This window comes from Notothenia rossii (assembly GCF_949606895.1).
Source record: "Notothenia rossii genome assembly, chromosome: 8".
Lineage (NCBI taxonomy): Eukaryota > Metazoa > Chordata > Actinopteri > Perciformes > Nototheniidae > Notothenia > Notothenia rossii.
This window is the reverse complement of record NC_136906.1, coordinates 17,790,685-17,802,581: the sequence shown is the minus strand read 5'-3', so window position 1 is coordinate 17,802,581 and position 11,897 is coordinate 17,790,685. Positions and strand designations below refer to the sequence as shown.

Here is an 11,897-nt window from a genome sequence, read left to right as displayed (position 1 = left end):
TATTGATATCTTGAAGGTAATGTAATAAAGCCCCTACTCATTAAGTAAAAATAAAATAATGCAAAAAAAGTTGAATTACTACTATGACTCGCTTGTTACTGCACGGGCTCTTGTTTACTGAGAGTGTTATTATTCTTCAACATCCCAGCAGCAGAGGTGTAAAGATAGGGAACTCATTAAATAAAAAAGAACATTAGTGAGATGTTTAGCCACCATCTGGCATAGATTCTCCAAATACTGAAAAGATTATAATTGTATTTGTATTGTTCCTTTGTTTACATACTAATTAGCAGTGTTGGGAGTAACAATGCTAGTTACAGTAATCAGATTACATTTGTCTGTAACACGTTACTGTTGGTTTAGCAGTAATAACATTAAAGTTACTACCCGTGAAATTATCTCATTACATGCGTTACTTTTAAGGTCTTCGACTATCCGCATAACGGACAGAAAAACAAATCAAACAGCCCTTTTTGCTTGTGCTACACTCGCGACTTCATGGATTAAGGGCAGCAGCATACATGTAAGAGTCTCATAGCAGATATAAACAGTTGCAGCAAACATCGTGGAATCCACGGTGGAATTGCTGTCTTTCCGAAACATATTGAGCAGGAAATATATATGAGTAATTCAAAAGTAATGTAACTAGAAGAACTAATTACTTTCAGCATTACTTTTTTTTAAAGTAACTAGTAGTGTGTAATGCAATTGCTTTCTTTGAGTAACTACCCCCACACTGCTATTCAGACATTTGAATACACTTTGTATTTACATTAAGATCTCAGGTCATTTCTCAGCTCTCAGAATGAAATGAAAATATTGATTAAATGTCCATACAAATCAGTGCAATGAAACAGTTTTATTTAGGACACAGAAGGCTTTTAGTACGAGCAGTGGGAGGCAGCGCCTTTCACACACTGGTCTTAGCAGAGCAGAAGAAATTTGACATCAGATATAGAGAAGAGTCACAAGGACCAGATTACGTTTTGTCTCTGGCAGTGGTCACTGAGGTAGTCAGGGAAACATTGTTATTTTTCTCTGAGGAGAATTGGAGCACAGGAGCTGCAGCATTTTCAGGTGCAGAGGATAGATCCGAAGTCCGGGAACAGTCAATGAGACTCCAAACCAGATTACATTTAGTCTCTGGCATGATCACTGAGGTAGTCAGGGAACGTTTTGAATTTATCTCTGAGGAGAATTGGAGCACAGGGGCTGCAGTATTTAAAGTTACAAGGAGGCCACAGACAGTTAGGACCTGAGGAACAAGAGTCCTTTTTCAGGCTTTTGTCAACAGGGGAGGAGGAGGAGCTCGGTGTGGGAAGAGAATGAGAAGGTCTCAGTAGAGCCTTGTGTTGGGCAGGCTAGAGGAACTGCAGGTTCTTCTGAGGCAGGAGTTTGAGGAGGCTACAGTCAGTCCAAATCAGAGGGGAGGAGGAGGAGCTCGGTGTGGGGAGAGAATGAGTTTGTTTGACATCAGAAATAGAGAAGTGTTAGAACGACCAGATGACTTTTTGTCTCTGGCATGGTCACTGAGGTAGTCAGGGAACATTTTTGACTTATTCTCTGAGGAGAATTGGAGCAGGGGCTGAAATATTTGCAGTTGCAAGAGTCCTTTTTCAGGCTTTTGTCAACAGGGGAGGACGTGAAGCACGGTGTGGGAAGAGATGGAGAAGGTCTCAGTAGAGCCTTGTGTTGTGCAGGCTAGAGGAACTGCAGGTTCTTCTGAGGCAGGAGTTTGAGGAGGCTACAGTCAGTCCAAATCAGAGTGGAGGAGGAGGAGCTCGGTGTGGGGAGAGAATGAGTTGGTGTCGTCTTCTCTATCTCTCTACATGCGTTTGAAAACGCTGAAAATTCCCCAGCGTTTACCTGCAGTAGATGAGTTTCTGCCATCCTCCGAGCGTTTCCTCTCTGCCTCCAGTTTCTCCTTCATTTTGTTCAACTTTCTTTGCTTCTCTTCCTCAATCTTCACCTTGTGCTCTAGTTCCTTTATTCTCTCTTTGTGCTGTGCCCTTGTTTTGCGCATCTCCGGTATATCCGGCACCCTCTTAGGATTGGTGTTCCCTGAAACAAACAGCACATGAAAAGGTTAGAGTCCAGATGTGTCAACAGGCCCAGTTTGTATGATGTGTGTCACAGATTACATGTTGGCATGGCGCCATATCACACAATGAGATTGGTGAGATTACTATCTTTATGTTTGATTGAGTAGATTTACTGTTTACCAGGATCATTGTATCAGTCATATAAGGTGTATAGGGCCACTTTGAGATGAACATATTAACAGACTAACCAATAGATGCATATTTCTTTATCAAAGTTTCTTAAATCCTTGACAGGATTCCAGAAAATAAACACATTTCACAAACTTGCAGAACACGAGACACACTTGGGAGTTTAAAAATACTTTAAGTTTTTTTTTTTTTATTAAAATAATTATTCTTGAAAGAAGTGTTTGGTGAGTTATTTTTTGATAAACTGTAAAGGAATGTTTTTTTGACTTTTGGGGAAATATGTTATTACCTTCTTTTAACAAAGTTAGTGTCATGTATGACTTTCACTTGTAATAGTTGATGAAACTTAGTATAAATATAAGTTGACTTTCTTACCACAGTTGAGGAACTTGAGCTCTATCACAAAGCTTTCTTGTATTGCTTTGAGGAAATGGTCCCTGTCGGTTTTGAGGCTCTGAACAGTGTTTATTGATTTAGTCTCATCACGTTCAACCACCTCCCGTCTACATCTCTGTTTCCTCTCTTTGTGAATCCTTTCACCCTCCTCCTCTCTACTCTTCTGTCTCCTCCTCTGTCTCTCTTTCTCCTCTCTTTTGCACTCCTGTTCCTGTCTGTCTCTCTCTTTCATCTCCTTCTTTTTTCTGTCCATCTCCTCCCTCAGCTCCTTTGCCCATCTGTTCTTCTCTTGTATCTCCTCCCACCTCTGTCTTTCTCTCTCCCTCCACTCCGCCATCTGCCTCTCTCCTCTCTCCTTATTCTTGAAATATTTCTCCATATATTCTCTCCCCTCCTGTCTGTCTTTCTCTCTCGCCTCATCACTCAGTCTTTCCATCTCCTCTCTTTTCTCATTTTCTCTGCACTTCTTCTCCTGTTTTTCTCTCTCCTTGTTAGCCAAGCTCTCCTTTTTATTTGCCTTTTTCACTCGCCTTTTCCTCTCCTTCTCCCATTTCTTCTCCCAAGTCATCTCCAACTTCCTTATTTGTTTCTCCATCCATTCCTTCTTTTCTCTCTCCATTACCTCTTCTACCTGCTCTTTCCTGTCTTTCTCCTCATCCTGAACAGAGGGAGGTTGTTTGTGACTCTGCTGGGATTTCTCAACCATAAGAAGGTCGATCACTCGTGGGGAAGGAGACCTCTTGAGTTGCAGGTCAAAAGATTCTTGAGAAACGATGTCTCCAGGTGACTGACGTCTCAACCTTCCTCTTGTCTTCTCGAGCGCCTTCCTGCTGGTAGAGGGCTCATCGTCTTTAGGAGAGGAAGTGCTGTCATCACTTGTGCCGTACAAGCGGCATGTGGTAGGAGGCTCGTCGTCCTCAGAAGAGGAAGTGCTGTCATCACTTGTGCCGTACATGCGGCTGACGCTGGAGGGCTTGTTGTCTCCAGAACACGAAGGCCTCTCACCCCTTTGTCCGTACATGCAGCTGGTAGAAGGTTTTCTGTCTTCAGAGGACGAAGGGCTGTCCCCCCTTGCTCTTTCCTCCTCCAAGATAGAGGAAAAGATTATGTCTTCCATAGGCAAAGGACTCAAAGCCCTTTGATTGGACGTCTTCGATGGAAAGTGCATATCCCCTCGAGACTGTCTAGCAAATACGTTTAGTCCAAAGATGGATCCAAACATGTTCTCTGTTTGTATTTCGTAAACTGTCGTTGTAAAACTGCAGACACAAAGACAAACAGCTGTTAAATCACTGATATGAATATTTGTCTCCAAACAGCAAAACTACTTTGTAACCTAACCAAACGTCATGAACTCAAATGAAAGTAATGTTTTCTTTGATTAGCTGAAGAGAAGCCTTTTCTGTAACATGGCAAATAAGTATTTTTTAGATCAACAATTCATTTTATGAAAGGGATTAAGATATTCTGTTGTGTGAAATGTCTCTGAAATCGTCTTAAGTGTACGTGTTATCTGCAGGAAAACTGCAAAAGGTCACAACTGCAAGCACTTCAAACTTCTCACATAAAGTGGTCTCTGGTGCAAATCCAAGATTTAAATGCAGTCTATTTTGTGCACATACAATTTAGGCAAGAGCTTGTGCAATATTTACAAGTTAAAATAGTTGTATGTGAGACAAAACATGCATTTGCCTGTCTTGATAACAGGAGATCCTACTGTACTGATATTTCAAATGTAACTAAAGAAAAAACTATTTGACTTGAGTGTGAAATGTGGGAAACAGTAATGAACTCTTCCCCCAACACAATACAGTTATCCTAAACAGAAAAAGTCAAATAAAAAGTAGTTTCCTGCTCTGCTGTGAAGTGTGTCTTACCTGTTTAGTGGGTTTTGTGAAGTGAGCTGGAACTCTGTCTCCTTCTAGATTCCTACCTCTGTTTAATGGAACAGAACACGAGTGTTCTAATTCTACTGACAATTCCACCAATAGAATCTACTAACAACATGATTCGTTTTTGTTCACGTATTACTCCACGTACACAAAACACAACCTTAAACTACGTGTTAACTAGCTAATTGATAGAACATTCTTTGCCGTCTATTATGTGCATTACTTCAGTGAACACGTAACATATTCATCTGCACTCTGTCAAACATCAAATACACAAACCAAATGGAAATAGTTGGTCAGAATACTCAATTCCTCTGATGGAGGGTCACTACGTAGCCTACATTTACTTAATCTCTGTTCCAAATGAAAATGTAGAGGTCATAGTACTTGCGTATTTTCATATGTCAGTCTACGACACACCACTTCCTTTATCTGACTGCTGTAGTTTGAGAGTTTACATTCCATCTCTTTAAATGTGATGCATTTTTCAAGCAATGAATGTACCCAAGTAGATACAAGTTTCAATGAAATAATGGGCTGCAACTTAATGATTGTATACTGTATAAATGGGGGTGTATATATTTATATAAAAATAGTGAAGGAAATAATTATTTGATCTCTGGCTGATTTTGTAAGTTTAACCACTTACAAAGAAATGAACAGTCTATAATTTTTTTATAATAACATTTTTTATAATGTTTATTTTACTAATGAGAGACAGAATATCAAAAAGAATATCCAAGAATGTACAAAATAAGAGATATAAATGAATTTGCATTTTATTGCGTGAAATAAATATTTGATCCCCTTGCAACAAACAATAATTCTGGCTCCCACAGACCGGTAAGTCCATTTCCTTTAGGGAAGCACCCCTCATATCAACTTGTATAAAAGACACCTGTCCACAGAATGAATCAATCAGATTCCAACCTCTCCACCATGGGTAAGACTAAAGCGCTGTCTGAGGACCTCAGGGACATGATAGTAGACCTGCAAAAGGCTGAGATTGGCTACAAGACCATCAGAAGGCAGCTTGGTGAGAAGGAGACAACTGTTGGTGCGATTATTGATATATATAAAATAATATTTTTGCCAGGAATAGAACTAGAAGGGATTTGACTTATCTTTACAAGTCACACCTGTCTTTATTGACATGTTCATTTAAAGCTTGCTAGTTGTAACAGTAGCATACGTGTTACAGTACGAATTGAATTTGATGTTTAAGAAAATATGGGAACCCTCACGATTTACAGCTGTCATTTCTTTGTCTCTCTTTGTCCTCCTGTCTGAGTCTTCAGGTCTGTTCATGTCCCTCCTCGCTGTCGTCATCCTCATCATTCGCTTCCTGATCGATACCTTCTAGATTCAGGGGGTCCCCTGGGCCAGCGAGTGCGTGCCCATCTACATGCAGTTCTTGGTGTGACAGTGCTTGTGGTGGCAGTTGTGGCGGATATATATTTTTTCCACAGACTTAGGGAAGTCTTATCGAAGTCTTAGAGAAGTTTATACTTTTATTTTCCGACACAGAGAGCATTATCATAAATAGCATTATGGTATCAGAGCCTAGTTTGGTAACCCTTACAGTGCAGCTGAAATCAAAGATGTGTAGTAGTCCTCTCATTTAGATCAAAATGTGTCTTTACTTTAGTCCGGGTTAAAACATGACATATCTTCAGGATATAACAAGTTGATCATATCCACTCTTCAACCTAGCATTCAGTTTAAAGAGGAGGTTTCTTTAAACTCAAATGCGGAAGCAGATCTTTTTTTCTGTAGCTCTCTAACCTTCCGCCTTTTTCTTTTCTTTCATTTTTCAACTGATAACTTACTAAGGCAAGTTGAGTCCATGTGAGAAAATGTTCAAGTTGTGAAGAAAATGAATACATGATTGAAGTTTAACCTTCTCAAACTAGAAGGTTAAAATGTAGCTAGATGAGAGTGCAACAAATCCAAAAGCTCTTTGAATGAATGAGACAATCTAACTTGATATAACTAAAGTGTAGAATTACAACAGACACTGAGTCTCTTTCTGATGGGGTATTTTTTTCATGAAATTAACTTCCTTGGATTAGTAGAAATCCATGAAGGATATAAAAGAATACTCTGCAGACATATATAATTCACATAGAAGGTCAAATGTCTGTGTTTCCAGTCACTGACAGTTTACTGTTATTTGACAGAAAGCTGTTACTTGAACTCTTCATTTACATAAAGCTATTAGAAAGAAGAGGAGGGCTGCAGGTGCATCCTGGGAAGGAAGGAACGGAGGAGTAGAGAGGTGATGCTTGACTGACAGAGGATGAAAACTCACTTTCAGTTGCTGATTTTATCTGATTTGAATATCATAAAAATACATATTAGTTACGTTTTTCTCTATTTTATCCTTTATCACACTTAAAATCATTTTCTTAAATAAGTTTATATCATGAACGAATTTTAAGCACATTTTCTTGACAAAAATGTAACTAAAAGTGAGATATAAAGATACCATCTGTGTATTCTTGACTGCAATGATCACTAACAAAAAATACAGAAGCAATAGAATGTTTTTATGAAATGCGTTTTAATTGAACATGTTGAAAAACATTTAAATCATTAGCAAAGCTGATACAACACCTCCACGTAACTGTCACAACTTTAACACAAGCCTACAGACACATGTTCTCTCACATGTAAAGCTGGTGATGACCAAACAGCACACACAATAAAGCAGCAGACACTAAATGGTCATTGTGCTCCTCTACTATTGCTCAGCGGGACACTCGGACTTCTTGATGTTTTGCTCTGAAGTCTGGGAGCCCTGAGTCACTTTACATGTGTAAACCTTATCCATGTTCCAGTCTGACGTCTGAACGGACAGATAGCTGCTGATTTTAAAAGTCTTGTCGGGTTGCTGAGCAGCGGTGCTGCTAGAGATCCCACTGCTCACTGGACTCCCAGCAGACAACCAGCTCACATCTGCAAAAGGCACAGACTGACTGGACAGACACAGCAGAGAGGCTTTGTTGTCCTGGAGCTCAGCACTGGACGGAGGGAAGACTGTGAGGACAGGAGGAGGGAGGCTGGAGCCTGAAAACACATGGAGAGCTTCCATCAAATACTAATCAAATCATTTATACAAAGCATGACCGTAACAGAATCATTTATTATATGACTTTATATTATAACAAGCAATTTGAAAAAGTTAAGCATTGGTAAAAGAGAAACATATAAGTCTTGACCTAATATGAGCACTGTTCCTTTTTTAAAAAATCTATCAAACACAAAGCAATATATATTTTTTATTTATTCAGAATCCTTTTAATCAATGAATAATGTCCCTTTTAAATATTTTATCCTGTATTCACATTTGTAAAATACTAATTTAATTCATTGTGAAATATGATGGTGTATCAATAGTAACTCGGCTTTGTTTGTATGTATCGAACCACCAAAGAGAGAAAAATACCAATCCCATATAGCTACAATATTATTCAGGGGTATTTAAAATGATCCTTAAACTTCATACTAATCACACACATTCAGGAATGACTTTAATGCACATCTAATGAACCTTCATTTTAAATATAGTTCATAAATGTTAAAACTGTTCAAATCTGGTAAAATTCCCTCAACAATCAAATTGTTTAAAAATGTTTGTAGAAAATATGTAAAACATTGTGAGCATTTCATTTCAATTACACAGCTAGGCATGAAGATCTAAAAACCAGTCTGTTATTTAATGAAAAACATTCTTAAGGTTTAAAACAGTGAGCAACACAAACAATGATTATTGCTCTTCATACATAAGAGAAACATCAAATATATCCTGTTTCACGATGAGTTAGAAAGTACTTACTTGTCACAATCAGCTTGGTGCCTTGTCCGAATACCACAGTGATTCAGTTTGTATACATGGCTGTACAAAAACCTCCTGACTCTCACTGATGAGGGGAGTGGAACTGAAACATCCTGCTGAGAGCAACTTTCACTGTCAACATCTCCTTCACTTCATCAGGCTGATTATATTCCAAAACTCTGCTGGACTTGAGGACTGCTTTCATTCACAGACAAACTACATTATGTTTTTGATGTGAAACTTTTTTATAATTACAGGATCAATCTTTTTATTTATTTGTTATGTTTTAAGCAGACGGTGTTGGGCCATCTGTTGATGTCCTCTGCATGAGTATTATTAACCTCCACCAGATGGAGTTTCTGATTTAAACTACATTTTAATTCATCGTCTAATAATCTTATCAACAACACCATCAATGTATAAGTTCATATTTTTCTTCGCTTTAAAGTTTATTTGTGAACGTAACAGAATGGAAAAAGATTGTATCTTCAAATGTTTTAATGTTAATCCCTACAAACAAATATCTTACCTAATTTTACAAACTGATTTAAAATATATTGAGTTTATTGATTGTCTGCATCTAGATTTCCTGATGTGAATGTGATGTTTTTATGTTTTCAATATTGTGTGTCAGGTTTCTTCAGGGCCTCAGGAAATAGGACTCATTGAAATCCCGTCACTGTTACTGCATCTTTTGTATTAAACCCAGATTGTGTACATTTTCTATAATGATATGATATTATTTGGCAAGATAAAGTGGCTTTAAAAGCCTGAATTATTTTAGGTATTATGGATGATGCTGGATGGCATATTCATGTATTCATGTTTTCATTATTATAGCATTATAACAGGTTATTGCACATGGTGTGGGACACTGAGTTGTTTGAAGGCTCTGTTATCAGATGTGTTAGAGACTGAAAAAGCAGAAGTTCTTGTGAGGAGGTTTTTGTCACGGTGTAAATCACTGTGATACCCACTCATTCACAGAGCTGTCCCATGTTTGACAGTAATAGACTGCTGAGTCTCCCTCCTCCACATTGCTGATGATCAAACGATAATCTGATGTAGACTGATGATTAGATGTGAACTTTGGAGAGGAGAAGCCAGAGCCATAGGTTGGAGCGCTATAGCTGTGATGAAAATGTAAAACAAGCTGAGGGACTCCTCCAGGAATCTGTTTGTACCACCTAGCACCACTGCCAGTAACAGTCCCCAGGTTACAGTCCATGGAGGCTGTCTCTCCTTTCCTCACCGTCGCTACAGGCTTCTGTGTCACCACCGTCACACCACTCACACCTGGAAACAACAAGAGGACATGGAGTCAAGAGAAACACAGAGACTGATGAATCCAACATGAGGTCAGAGCTGCAGTCAGTCAGCCTGCTTACATGTTAGAGCAGTGATGAGAGTGCAGAGGGTCCCCAGCATGGTGTCAGTGTGTGCTGTAAACGTCCCTTACTGTCCAGCTGAGAGGTGAGCAGAGTGAGAGGAGAAGAGAGACTGAAGCTTATAAACACACTGAGAGAGGAGAAGTGCAGGAGGAGGAGTTTCTACACTCAGCACTGCTTTCATTCACTTTCAAACTAAGATATATTTTTTCGATGTTTCTTTCGTTGTGGCGTTGAATTTTACCAGCAATCTCATAATGTTAATGTAAGGATTATGGGTTTGGAAGTCTGTTAATGTCCTTTGCTCGAGTATTATTCACTCCGGTGAGATGGATATCCTGATTACATCTCTATTTTATTTGATGTCACACAATCCCATTCATCATGTAGGAAAAAGTTTTGCACCCTCACATGTTTGAATGATAATCCCACAGGAAAATACATGTTACCTAATAATACGATCTGACTTTCAAACAAATACAAAATCTCTGCCGGATTTGAGTTGAATTAAGCGTTGTCTTTTAGGTGTGCTTTAGCTGAACATCAATCAGCTACAGTATGTTATCTCCACACTGTGTATTATATGACATTGGGGTGTGTCACCGCATTCATGTTTCCCGTCTCTTTTGTTGCAGCTGGACGTGTAAAAGTCATGAGACTCTTTGCACCAGGGCATTTATTTAATTTAATAATGGTCACATTTTGTGTTTTCAAACCTGAAGGTCTTCTATTGGTGGAAGAAATGATGTGGCAAGAAACGGTGGCATTTAAGTCCAAAAAGTATGCAAACATGTCAGATATAATGGATCTCAGTAGATTTAACTTCCTGTGATTTATAGCTTCATTCATACAAATGTTATTTGTAAAGAGTGTATGAAAGGTAACAAATACTTATGTGATTTCATTTGTTATTGTGCAAATTAATCCAATAAGAACATTACATTATTTTTAACAAATTATTGCAAATAGGGTGTGACTACATTTAGAAGGCTCTGTTATCAGATGTGTCAGAGACTGAAAAAGCAGAAGTTCTTGTGAGGAGGTTTTTGTCACGGTGTAAATCACTGTGATACGTTCTCTTTAGCAGATCTGTCATATGTTTGACAGTAATAGACTGCTGAGTCTCCTTCCTCCACATTGCTGATGATCAAACGATAATCTGATGTAGACTGATGATTAGATGTGAACTTTGGAGAGGAGAAGCCAGAGCCGTAGGTTGGAGTGCTATAGCTGTGATGAAAATATAAAATAAACTGAGGGACTCCTCCAGGAATCTGTTTATACCAGCGAGCAGCACTGGTAGTAACAGTCCCCAGGTTACAGTCCATGGAGGCTGTCTCTCCTTTCCGCACCGTCACTACAGGCTTCTGTGTCACCACCGTCACACCACTCACACCTGGAAACAACAAGAGGACATGGAGTCAAGAGAAACACACAGACTGATGAATCCAACATGAGGTCAGAGCTGCAGTCAGTCAGCCTGCTTACATGTTAGAGCAGTGATGAGAGTGCAGAGGGTCCCCAGCATGGTGTCAGTGTGTGAGGAGGGTCTTGGAACTAAGAAAGTGAGCTCACTGCTGACAGAGGAGAGGGTTTGGAGGATGAGGAGAGGAGGAGCTGGAGGAGCCATTTAATACTTGAACACTGAAACTGAGAGTGGCTGACAGGAGGAGGAGCTTTGGGACAATCTGTATACTTTTCAGTATTGATGTATCACTTATCTTTTGTGGAGGGAAAATAGTTTAATTCATTAATTGTGTTAATATTGAAATGTTGAAGTACAATTATGTAGCTTAGGCCAAATGTTGGGATATGCACACATTAACGCAATGTACAAAAATAACAGTTTAAATACATGTCTTTCATTGGTTAATAAAGATGGGATTTATACGTTAAAGTTGTTTTCATTATTTTAAACGTTTTGATAATGAGTCAACAACATACATCTGCTACAGGATCTTAAACTAAACTGACTGCACATTTAGAAGTAAACTGTGAATGACCAAATGTTAACAATGAAACTATCAATGTATTTCAGTTAGAGAAGTTTCACTACTTTACACAGAGCTGACACTTGACCTCTTCATTTACATGGAGCTATAAATAAGGAGACGAGGCCTACAGGTGCATCCTGGGACGGAAGAGAGGGAGG

General features: G+C 38.9%; 1 protein-coding gene across 1 annotated transcript; it reads right to left on the bottom strand.

The window, feature by feature from the left end:
• Positions 1-7,063: 7,063 nt before the first annotated feature.
• On the bottom strand, positions 7,064-11,778 carry LOC307017242 (immunoglobulin lambda-1 light chain-like). Its single transcript, XM_079646798.1, has 4 exons — positions 11,234-11,778; positions 10,819-11,141; positions 8,358-8,391; positions 7,064-7,588 (listed from the first exon to the last, which is right to left on the bottom strand). The coding sequence occupies exons 1-4, from the start codon at positions 11,373-11,375 to the stop codon at positions 7,263-7,265; spliced, it is 825 nt and encodes a 274-aa protein (XP_079502924.1). The 5' UTR covers positions 11,376-11,778; the 3' UTR covers positions 7,064-7,262.
• Between the last annotated feature and the right edge of the window lie 119 nt (positions 11,779-11,897).

Excerpts from the sequence above, each read along its gene's own strand:
- LOC307017242 (XM_079646798.1), bottom strand. The coding sequence starts at position 11,375 with ATGGCTCCTCCAGCTCCTCCTCTCCTCATCCTCCAAACCCTCTCCTCT. Across the intron at positions 11,142-11,233 it reads TCTCATCACTGCTCTAACAT|GTGTGAGTGGTGTGACGGTG; the intron begins GTAAGCAGGCTG and ends TGTTGTTTCCAG. Across the intron at positions 7,589-8,357 it reads CACCAAGCTGATTGTGACAA|GCTCCAGCCTCCCTCCTCCT; the intron begins GTAAGTACTTTC and ends ATGTGTTTTCAG.